The 12,065-nt window shown below is 41.5% G+C and overlaps 1 protein-coding gene across 6 annotated transcripts in view; it reads left to right on the top strand.

Moving 5' to 3' along the window:
• The window catches only part of nsmfa (NMDA receptor synaptonuclear signaling and neuronal migration factor a), a 33,641-nt gene that overhangs the window by 4,366 nt on the left and 17,210 nt on the right, over positions 1 to 12,065 (top strand). For 3 of the 6 annotated variants that reach the window (XM_020609814.1, XM_020609811.1, XM_020609817.1), the window contains exons 2-5: positions 5,936 to 5,997; positions 6,252 to 7,151; positions 7,896 to 7,962; positions 9,127 to 9,132. In XM_020609814.1, the coding sequence (XP_020465470.1) occupies positions 5,936 to 5,997; positions 6,252 to 7,151; positions 7,896 to 7,962; positions 9,127 to 9,132 (1,035 nt within the window). The remainder of the gene's footprint in view (positions 1 to 5,935; positions 5,998 to 6,251; positions 7,152 to 7,895; positions 7,963 to 9,126; positions 9,133 to 12,065) is intronic. The other 3 variants (XM_020609813.1, XM_020609815.1, XM_020609812.1) reach the window with 3 other exon arrangements.

The raw sequence follows: 12,065 nt of genomic DNA, 5'->3' as shown, positions 1-12,065 counted from the left end.
AGATGGTATGCAAGATCAAAGGACTGGTTTATTCACATTCATATTGTGTCTTAGCTTATTTGGGATGATCAACAGGTGCGACCGTCTTTGTTGTAGGTCTGCAGTCACTGTTTATGGGGTCGATCGTGAGGGCTGTTACATAACTGTGTTTTTCCTCCAAAGTTCTCAGAATATGAATTTTGCTAAAATTTCCTGGTTTACTCATGTATTTAAAATGTATATAGATACTGTGTGTTTTCAGCTTTTAGTAGTTCAGCACAACTAATGTTTTTCATGATCTATTTTCCTTTCCATCTCTATTCCTCCTGCTTTGTTCAATCACACAGTGAAATTCTCTGCAATAAATTTGTCGAATGAGGCAGAGTTTACTCATTATAGTCTGAATGACGATTTGGCGTCCAGCAGTGTTATCTGATTGACTGTTCATCTGCTATAATACATTTTTATTCTATTCATTTACAAAACAATCTCAGGTTTTCCAAGCTGTTGTGGAAATACAGATGTTCAAATGTTCCACTATTTGGAGCTCTTTTTTCCTTTTTCAGCAGTTCAATGACAACTTGGTAAATGTAAAAAAAGGATTTCTGGTAGTTCAACTTAATTTTTTTTTTACAAATTGTTATAAGATGTTATAAGAGCCAATAGAGAGCCATAGAGCCAACAGAGAAGTCCAAATGTCTGCTGAGAAAAACAGCTAATATCTAGTTAAATACTGTACGTTAAATCTGCGCAGCATAGAGAAACAGTGGAGTGTTGTGGCATGTGTTACTCTGAGTCAGTTCCATCACTCAGCCGCACTGTATGTGGGTGGGGTGACTGCAGTGAACCACTAGTGTATAGCCATTTTAATCAACTCCCCAATCAGTTTCTATATATACTATATACTTCTATATACATGTCCTATAATGTGCTGGACTTAAAAGACTGCAATTAAAACTCCGAAGTCCCTTCAGGATTCAGCAAGTGCAACATGCTTCTCAGCAGGTCCTTATCACCTGAGCTTTGCATTTATGCATCTCTGTGTGTGTGTTTGTAGGAAACCCAATTCAATTAGTCCGTCTGAGAGGGGGATTCGATTAGGGTGCATTAAGAGTGAGGAAACTCTTTGCTTGGCAGCCCATTGTTTACAGAGGAGAGACACCTAAAGAGACATCAGCTCTGATGATATTCAGACCAGTGGGAACATTGCCAGGGAAGTGATAGTCTCCTTACGTCCTCTAAAGATATATGGTCACAGTGTTGAATGGCCTCAGGATCCACAAGGAAAAGATGAGATGTTTAGATATGGGTCAACAATGGAATGCAACACTGTATATAGCAGTGTTACACACATGGGTACAAGTGTTGGTACAGTTGCAAGTCATTGAAACAACTTTGTTCATTCTGGAAAGTGTTAAGATTGTGCTGTTTGGTATCATAGTGTGCACCACACTGAACGTGGATAAGAAACAAATAAGAGAGCTGTCTGAGGAGATAAGGAAGAAAATAACTGCCAAGCATTGTCCGGATAAAGAGGTCACAAAGCCATCTCCAAGCAGCTTGATGTCCCTGGGACCACAGCTGCTACAATTATTAAGAGGTTTAAGGTCCATGGGACCATAGCCAACCTCCAAAAGGAAAACTACGCCCAGATTGAACAGAAAGATAGTTCAAATGGTGGGAAATTTTTAGATCAGATAAAAGCTGACCTAAAAGGTACAACAGTGTCTACAATCTAAATGAAAGTAGGCTTCCTGGAAGAAGAGGAACTGACTGGATTTTACTAAAATGCATGTTGCCAAGCTGCAGTGCTTCTGGAAAAATGTTCATTGGACAAATTAAAATGAGAGCTTTTTGGTCTTATCAGCTTTATGTTCACAGAAGAAAAAAAAAGAAGCTTTCAAAGAAAAGTATATCATCCTCACTGTGAAACATGGAGGAGGCTTAGTGATGACTTTGCTGTTACTAGCACAGGATGCTGTGTATCTGTGCAGAGCATAATGAAATCAGGGGTGAAACCTACTGCCCAGTGTCAAAGAGCTCAGTTTCAATTGCAGGTCATGGCTCCTCCAACAGGATAAAAACTCAAGACATACAATCTAAAACCACTAAATATATAAACAATTTGAAATTTAATAAATTCATCAGCAATCTCCAAAGACAGTAAACCACATTTCACTGTATACATGTCAAACTTAACTGGCCCCTACAATCTGGTTAAAAGGTTGAATAACACAAAGGATTTTAGGGGTCAGCTTGAGCTGAATTCCAAAAGTCTGTTATCTAGTTCATGGTGGGTGACAGTGGTGCGGTGGGTAGAGCAGTTGTCTCCCAACCAGGAAGTTGATGGTTCAAATCTCAGTGCCTGCAGTCCACATGTTGAAGTGCCCTTGGGAAGACACTGAAACCCCCAAGTGGCCTCTGATGGTGGCATGTATGCACACAGCAGCCGGGGGCCCCTTGGCTCCAGACAAAACTTTGTTGTACATGTTACAGTGGCAATAAAAAAAATAAAGCTTATCTCATTGCTTCAGTGCCCTCTCTGCCTGCCTGTTTTCTCCAGTTAGTCCACCTTCCATTTTTCCGCTATACACTCATCTTCCTCTCTGCTTCAGTCGTTTCTCTCCTCCTCAGATACTTCACTCCCCAACTAGTTTCTTTCCCCAAACCCATTACAAGTCTGAGAGCATGTAGGAGGAATTTCAAATCTGCTTGTCAAGCTCTTCTTCTTTTCTACTCCAGCTTCTCCTCTTCCATCATTTTTCACCTGTTATTAGTCTTACGTCCCTCGTCGTGCACCTGTGTCTCTGGTGTGCCATGTGCTCACATATCATATATGGCGCACGCGCAAAAGAGTAACATGAGAGAACGCAGGAGATAGAGGTTTTGTTTAATGGATGTACTGAGAGATGTTTTGCTCTATCTGTTTCCAACTCAGTTTCTGCCCATGTATAATGAATGATACAAGTCTCTTGCACCATTGTTTATTGATTCTAATCAGAGTGGCTGGCCTGTTGAATAATGAAACAGGAGGGCAACATAAAAATGGCTGAGGGACACCTGCTGATTAGAGCATAGACTGCATTCATCACAACTGCCCTTAATGGGGACTGTTGCTTGTTAATGTACTGTACATCACCACATGCACACGGACACAAAGATGCAAATATTTCTTATCTTTGTTTTTTTTTTCCTGCCATATCTTCTCTTTTGCCCTTGAATAGATACAAATTTTCACACACTCTATTGCAAAAGAAGAAGTGGAGGGTTTCAGAGAAGCAGCAGCAGTATACAGTAGCAGAGCTGCAGTGACATGCATGGTGATGTATTATTAGAAGTATAGTGAAAGGAGCTGGATGGTGTCACAGAAACGTGCACAGCCTCTCAGTCTGCAATATCACCCCCCAAACTCTGTAGGTGTCTGATTTGCTCTGACTATGGTCTTCACCATTAGAATTACGGAGCATCCAGAGTGACTCTGCAGGCACAGAGAAGCTCCAGTAAGATGTGTTTTCATGCTGTTGCATTAAGAAATTCAATTTTACCCAAGGAGGGTTTTTAAATGAATGTTTTACATATTATGCTTGCAATTCAGCAATATAAAATACTTAGGGTAAGTGTTTGAGGTTCAATGAGAGCATGGTGATTTGTGTGGGAAGTGTTCATTACCTGAGAACACTCCTGCTGTATGCACAAGGCTGATGACTGAACCTCAGGAGTTCTACAAGCTCCTGGTTCGCTCTCGCTTAGTTTGTGGTACTGTAATTTTGTTTGGGAGTACACAAAACTGAAGCATAGTGTCACCTTGAACTATCACAGCTTTGAAGTTGTGAGCCTTAAATTTTTAATCCTGGTCGATCTGGTGAGCAGCACGTGTGATTTATCACTACAGTAAACAATGATTGAGCTCGTATTTGGTTTGACATACAGTAGAAAAACAATAGCTTTATCTCTTTGCAGTGCGGTCAAACAAATTCATAATATCTAAGCCAGTAATCTCCCTTTTTCCATCACAGCATAAGCAATTGCAATGTGATTTCATGCTGTGCACAGCATGAGTAGTTTTTCTCACAGCAGCAGGGCACAGTTTACGGAGTTAGTTATGGTGCAGATTTGAAGGTGTACAGCTTTTGCACCTCTTCATGTAGCAGCTTACAGTGGCTGCTCCTCCTTGTTCCATTACTTTCTTCACCACTTAAAGCCGATGCTGAGAGTGATATCAGTGAGATACAGTTACAAACAAAGACTGGATTACATGCATACTGTGTTTCTTGTGAATCCCTTGTGCAAAAGAAGGAAATCTGAATCCAGTATGGGAACGTACTGCAGGAAGCACCATAAAGTGTATATTTAATATGTTTATAAGATTGATTGATGGAGCAACAGTCGTGTATGAAGAAAGTTTTCACTGCACTCCTGTGTGTGTGTGAGTCTGTGTCCGAGAGAGAGAGAGAGAGAGAGAGAGAGAGAGAGAGAGAGAGAGTATGCCTATTGTGTTGGGCAGACTTTAATAATTGACAGAGCTACCAGGGAGGAAGCATACACCAACAGAGAGGGGATTTTGTATGTGTCTGTATCTGTGTGTGTTTATAGTCACCTCCAACATCAGCTGCATTAAGGAAACATGATCATAAAGAGCACTGAGGCCATTTTCATGAATATACTGAAGGACGTAAGCAGTTAATTAACCTCTGACAGTGTAACTGCCACAGGGAAAACATCAAGTGATTTTTTAAAAACCACATCAATATCAGTTTAACAAATTATGCATAATGCTTGGTGCACCAAAAACAATATGATGACATAACAGAACCATTAGTCCGCCTTTACTAGGAGATCATTAACAACCTGAACGGTAAAAGTCAGCCTGTGGTTATGAAAGAAGTAAATTACCAATACAAAAAAGTATAGAAGGTAGACATACTTATGCCAGAGTGTCTTAAATTATAGCTATCTTAATGTAGCTGTATGTGCACAAAGTAACTACAAGAGGCTGTTGTTAAAATAAAAGTTGCATCATTTCCTCTGGAACATAGAAGAGTGAAAACACAAAGTTTCACAGATATAATGGTACCAGTGCCTCAAAATTATATTCAAGTAAATGTTTGTAATTAGTCAGACAATAAGGCACAATGTCTAAATGACAATCGTAAGAAAGAATTTTTATTAATAGCATGCGGCAATTACATTTACTCCTTCTTCTTTCCTTCTTAATTGTCATGAGCTGTTATTCCTAATAGTTACTGCTGTGGTACATTTGCTCTCAGCTAATATCCAGATTAACACTGAAAGAACTTCTTCAGTATTATTTGTCTTTGTTTTCCACTGTTGTCACATGCTGACTAAGGAACATTAGAAGGTCAGTGTTGTTCAACTGCAAGAGCTGGAGCCATTTGTTAAAAGGAAGAGGCCCTTTATGGCTTTAGCTGCATGTGACTGAATGGGTGTCTGTTACGGTGTGTGAGTGAAAGAGAGACCAAGAGGGAAAAAAAGGAGCTAAGCACTAGATGCAGTACTGTTGTTATGGAGCTCATTGCGTCTATTTTCAGCACAATCTTCTTCAGTTGCCATCAGGATTAAGTATTTTTCTTGACACTCAGATACAGTATAGATCTTTCTGTGTAAGTGTGAATCTGGAAAACAAACCCACTTATGGTCTGCTGGATGCAATTACATCCACCAACACAAACAGAGATCATACTGAGAAGTCAACCTAAAACAGTGCTTCTCTCCGTCTCCTCCTGCTGTCTCATACTCTGTCTTGCTCTCCCAGTCTGAGGCTGCCTGAGGTGTGGAGATAAAACAGCTGCATCATAATCTGTGGGTGGCACAAGCCTAGAAAGAAGGCAATTAGGTTTATAATTTACAATTCCCTTCTCCTTTCCTTTCTCACTCACCCCTCTTTTCCACCCATGAATTAATGTCTTTATGTGTGTTGTCTGTGTCCCCCCCACAGAGCAGCGCGAGCATTTGGAGAGTACCTGTCCCACACACACCCTGAAAACCGAAACGGATCAGGTCAGCGTCTCTGTCGGCTGGCCATTTGTCCATCCATCTATCCTGTCCTTCTTTCTTTAATCATTCATATACCTGCTTTACATGATCTTCTGCTGAAATGACAGGCTACAATCACTAGTGTGTCACAACAACAACTGATAATCAAAGAAAGATCCTCTGCTTTATCCACAACTTGTTCTCTTCTTTCCCTCTCTCCCTTGCTTATTGCAACCTGGTGTATTTCACATTCTTTGACACTCTACTTGTCTTTGCAGCTCATCTTCTGTGTGAAACCTTGGTGGGTCCAGACCCAGAGTCACCTAGTGATACGACTGGCCCCAACAACACCAATTGCCTCCATCTCTGCACCACCACCACCAAGAGCTCTGAGGACAACCCAGAACCGAGCCTAGTGACACAGTCACTGGGCTTACACGAACCACCTCCTCCTTCCATCAGAGTTTCTACAAAGCCGACACGGTTGTCCCTCGAGCGCAGTTTCTCTGCGGAGGAAGACCAACAGAAGGGTGTGGAGTGCACCTTGCAGCCTGCCCGCGTGTACACCATCACTAGCCAGCACGGTATGCTGATGAGCAGCAGCCGGAGCAGCAAGGAGAGCCTAGAACTGGACGTCCTAAAGGAAAAGTCGAGGAGTGGCGGGCTGGGATCCAGAGGTGGCTTGATCCAGCCTTCCACTTCCCCTTCCTCCACTTCTTCCTCTCCAACCCAGTACCATTACGCTGGCAGCAGCCGTGGTGCCAGCTGTTGTGGTGCCAGTCACCACCACGGAAACCACCACCACCACACTGTCTCAGGCACAAATATGCCATCCAGCAGTGGGGCAAGTGGAAGCAGCAGCAGCAACCAGCAGCAGCAGCAGCCTCTGAATGTCCCTGGGTCCCATGCTCATCATGCATCACATCACTCCCACCACCACCATCATCTGTCTCAGCCACCGCTCCACACATCCGTCAGCGCCCACAACATTCGCAGCTGGGGAGAGAGCGGAAAAGGGGAGGCGGAGTGCAGCAGGCTGGCCTGTGACTCATATAGTGGTGCCCCCTCGCGGAGCCAAGGCTCCTTGGACTTGGAGAGTGCATCCCGAGAGGCAGGCAAGCAGCACAGACGCCTAGAGCGGATGTGGAGTGTGGATCGGGTGACTGGGCTGGAGAGAGGTGAGAGGGCAGAGGACACAGAGGAAGAGAAAAGCACTAAAATCCAAACAAGGGTGGGAGAAAGAAGGGTTATTCATAAGGCCCTGTGGCCTAGGATTGGCGGGTTTGGTACTGGACCAGAGATGAAATGGCATTTGACTACTTTCAATTTCTTGTAAGAAAAATACACACAGTGAACACACACGAATGCAATGAGAGCGAGTTGATTTATTCTTTATGAAAATTTTTTTAAACGATCCATTGAAATTTGCTTCCCTGTTATATTTGTTGAATGTGTAAAAATTATAGGCCTCTTTTTAAGTTTAAGGTCACTTCAGTGACAAAAAGTGACAAATAAGACTTTAATCTTCGGTAAGGAATAATTAAAAAATAACCTAAGCTACTTTCTCATTTTACATTATTATACTGTAAGAAAAACAGCCTAATGAAATCAATCACTCATAGAGCTTAAACTTAGGTTTTGATAAATTAAATAGAAACATCCATTAAAAGCAAATACACTTTTCAAATCTATGTCATCTCAGGTCTGGTGGGTTTGATGTTGGATGTCACATGGTGGTCTGCATTTCTGACTTTTCGCCTCTTCTGCTATCCCTGCCTGCGTGTCTCCCTCTCTCCATTTGTGGAGTGGTGGACTGTGACGTGCTAGTGCTGTCACTGGTTTTGTGCTTTCATACTTCTAATACCAATTAAGATGATGCTTTTTTCACTTAACCTTGGAATTTTTTTTCTCTCTAATTGCAGAAGACACAAACTGGTTCCCTAAGGAAAATATGTTCACCTTTCAAACTGCGACAACCACCATGCAGGCGTGAGTGTCCAATCTTAAAGCACACATGTACACAAACATACCCACAAGCACCCAGCCACATTTATAGTGTATGAAAGGACAGGCTGCTACAGTATGTTGACAACCAGCGTTAACTGCTTTTAGCTGTTTTTGCATGTTTTAGACCAATAACTACAAATTGCATACTTTACAATTTTTCTAATCATGCTGTAGGCTTTTAGATTGAATTCTCACCTTGCAGGCAGCCACTGATTTTCACTTCAGTGTTAAAGCATGTTCAAGATGGACAATCCATTAGAGAGAATAGTTTGCCACTACTTTTTGGTTACAGTTAAATTATTGATGCATGGTAATGCAGCTTCAGACAGGGTTTATTTTTGAAAGCTTTTACTGTTGGTGCAATCAAGCACCATTTGACATTCAAGGAAAACATGACCACATTGCTGTTATTGCTTCTGCACACTTTCCAACAGATGTGTGGTTCAAATACAGGTGAAACAGTAAGTAGTTTTTCAGAGCATCTTGAAAGAAACAAAAAAAAAACTTATTTACTGAAATGATCCCCCCAGAAATGTATAAATTGAAAACTGCATGCCAGTATTGTGAAGTATATGCAGCATGTTGTTTGTGGGATGAAACATGCAAAAATGGATTGTATGGAACTTTAAAGGAAGTAAGAAGTACACATGTATGTTAGTGCACATATGAGAATGTCATGTTGTAGAGAAGTGTTTGGGAACATCTTTGCTAAAATGATAGCAATCTTGAGATCCCTGCAGCTGTAAAAGATGTCTAAAGTGTCCCAACCGCAGCACATCAAATCATGGAATCTCCAGCAGTTTCCAGCAACTGTTTCTGCCTGACTTTTGTCTTTGTCTCTTTTCAATTGTATCTTTGGCACTTTCAGCACAGATTGGATGGTTTATAGACAGTGCTTGAAGCACAATGCAAGGCTCACTCAGTTGTTTATTTGGTGCATTAAATAACTGAACAGTGGCAATTATGTGGCATTAAGAGTTAACTTTTTATTCATAGAGTTCAATGAATGACACACTCTATCTCATCAGTTTTCTCCCAGTTCTTCCTCTGTTTTTTGCAGTCATTGATCACTGGTGCCTGAACTGTTTTTTGCCTGTCTCTCTCCTCTCTTCTTGCATGCTAAATAATCTTGGGACTCTCAAACAGGATATCGTGAGTATCCCTCCCTGCCTGCTTGGTTTTTTCTTAGCTCGTTTACTCTTGTCCTTACCCGCTGTTCCTTAATGTTAATATCTACCATTTACCCTTCATCCCTGGGCTGGGTGTTTTGAGTTACAGCTGAAAACAAACTGACCACAGCAAGATAGAGCCAGGGATTATAGAGTATAGAGGTCTGTGATTATGCTTGCTTGTGTGTGTGGGTTGTTTGGATTACTCATTCAGGCTTATACTAACCATCCATCCAGCCATCCATTATCTATACCGCTTATTCCTGAATAGGGTCGCAGGGGCTGGAGCCAATCCCCGCTGTAGACAAACAACCACACTCTCTCCTACGGGCCTATACTAACCATGTCAACAAATATAATGCTCTAATTGATATAGAAAACTAGAATTAATGCCTCACATTTGTATGCTTCCACCATCCAGTCAAGTTCATGGAAAAGGGGTGGACATGAAGACACAGTGACCCTGACCTTTGACTACCAAAATCTAAGTTCATTCTTTAATCCAAGTAGATGTTCATGCCAAATTTGAAAAAAATCCCTTAAGGTGTTCCTGAGATATCATATTCATGTCAGTGGGTGGGGAAAAAATGTAGGATTTTCATGTGACAGCAGAGGCAAAGTCCAGTGTAATCCACTGCAGTTGAGTAAATCTCCCAAGTCAGGAAAATGTCTGTGCGTGTGTGTGCTGACCTAAACTCTGTCGGCTCACATCTCCCAGCAGTTCAGATAGTTTGGCCCACACATTCCTTTTACATTTCATACTACACACCCACTGCTCCAAACCACACCTTGCCTAACTAAACCTTACTAACCCAAGCTGCTCATAAATGTTAAAGTTGCCTCTGTTAATCTACCCTGTGGCTGCTAGCTCAAAGTAAATGTTCTGGGCCTGCTCAAATTCATCAACAATAATTATGGGATAAGATTAGTGATGCTATATTTTTTCTTATTGTCATGAAAGGACTAAAACCATAAATTAAATAATCGAGCAAACGAGTCCAGCCACTCTGCTGCACTGATCCTTCATTAGAATGAACATAACCACTGTGAGTCAGTCACACATCAAATAGCACTTCAACTGTGTATTAATCCACAGCTGAAAATAGTCCAACAAATCACTGTAGAATAGTATTTGATAAAAACTACAAATCCCTGCTGTTTCAGGTAATTGCTCGGCCTGTTCTGAAACTGAAGCCATACTGTGTATTTCAGACAAGATTTTAAACATTTATGACTTCAGTTTGTACAGCAGGACTTGAGGCTCAGTAACATAGACCAAGCTGAGAAGAGTTGACAGAAGGACATGACATTTGCTCACATCAAGGAACATATAGAATAATAGTTGTTTTTTTTAGGGGACATGTTGTTTTGGATGAATTTTACTAGTTACTTGTACTTACCTGGAGTCGATGTACAGACGATGGAGTGTCGTTAAATACACAAACTATCATGTTTAAGTCTATGTATCTAGATGCTCTGTCTCTGGCGCTGTCTCTGCTTTGGACAAATGTTTAAACAGCTTCACAGGATTGTTGGGTTGCACATTTCCTGGTAAATGCCAATTAAGCCTGGTGAACACATAACCAAACACCGAAAGTGATGCATTTCACACCACGTTTGCTGTTTGACACACAAGTCCAGTGTCAGCCCAGTAACATCACTTTCTACTACTAATCGTTGCACAGTAGCTGATCTGGATTAGTGGCAGGATTCCACAACAACTTTGCTGTCACCCTCTTGATAGTGGCTTAAAGACAAGAGAACTTCTCAACAGGCTACGAATCAGATAATAAACCTTCAGATATTAGAGAATGTGTACTTTTTGAGAGGAGCTTCTAACTGAGCATCCAGGAGCTCAACATGCTTTTAAACTGCACATACAGTAAGGATATAAAACAAGCTCCCATTGCTGATTCTGGGAAAGTATGAAGAATTATAAAATTCCCCAAAAATGAGCTATTCCTTTAAGAATTGCATTTCAAATGGAAGGACTGAAAAGTCACATGCTATAAGGTCAGCATTTCTATTCGGAGATGGATTGTGTAACATGCACGTTTGTTGCATTGCTAAATAGAAAGTAATGTTTGTGCCGGTGATGTGATTTGATTTTCTAGTCCTTATCGTCAAAGCTAGCTGCTGCCTATCTACAACAGCCTCCCCTTCATAGCCAAGTAAAACCTGTAGCTAAAAGCCCGGACATCTGCCATCAACCCTGCACTGCCTTACCCCTCACTAGGCAAGCATTCTCTCCTTCTCATCCGTTAATACTGTGCCACATCCTGGCAGGGCTTTCCGGGGATTTGTGCAAAGAAAAAGGAGAGAGAGAGAGCAGGATTCGAGCGACGTCATCCAGAGGTATGAAGTGTCCCCCTGCCAGGCTCTGCTTTGCTTGAGTGCTGTTTGCACTCGTTCACTGGCTATTGCTCCATTGTCGCTTATTTATAGCCGTCTAATCTGACTAAGCAAAAGGGTCAGAATGTGGCCCTTTGAAGGTGTGAGGACATCAGCAGCTTTCAAAGAGGCAGGAAAGGATCTGCTTACTCAATGCTCTCCTACAGTGCCCCAGTTTCTAGGCGAACCACAATAAAATGGATTTTTAATCTTAGACAAAACTGTAAAAATCAGTTTTTTAAAAAACCGATCTCCTTTGTATTGGTTGATAAGTTGTACACATTTGTTCCAATAGCTTTGTAAGAAGTTTTGAAAGTTGGGTTACACAATGTGACACTGGCTTGGCTTATGAAGGAAAAAACATGTTACAACTGAAAACCTGGAGTGAGATTTTGTAACACTTGGAGGAGTAATGACACCAGTGACAAGCTCAGAAACCATCCCACTCAGGCCCAGATGCTGTCACACAGGGGCAGATGGTGACTGTGGCACCATGCAGTACATTTCAGTTCCTTTGACATATCA

Source organism: Monopterus albus, unplaced genomic scaffold, assembly GCF_001952655.1.
Source record: "Monopterus albus unplaced genomic scaffold, M_albus_1.0 scaffold102.1, whole genome shotgun sequence".
NCBI lineage: Eukaryota > Metazoa > Chordata > Actinopteri > Synbranchiformes > Synbranchidae > Monopterus > Monopterus albus.
Note: the sequence above shows the minus strand (reverse complement) of the source record. Positions and strands in the feature narration are given on the sequence as shown.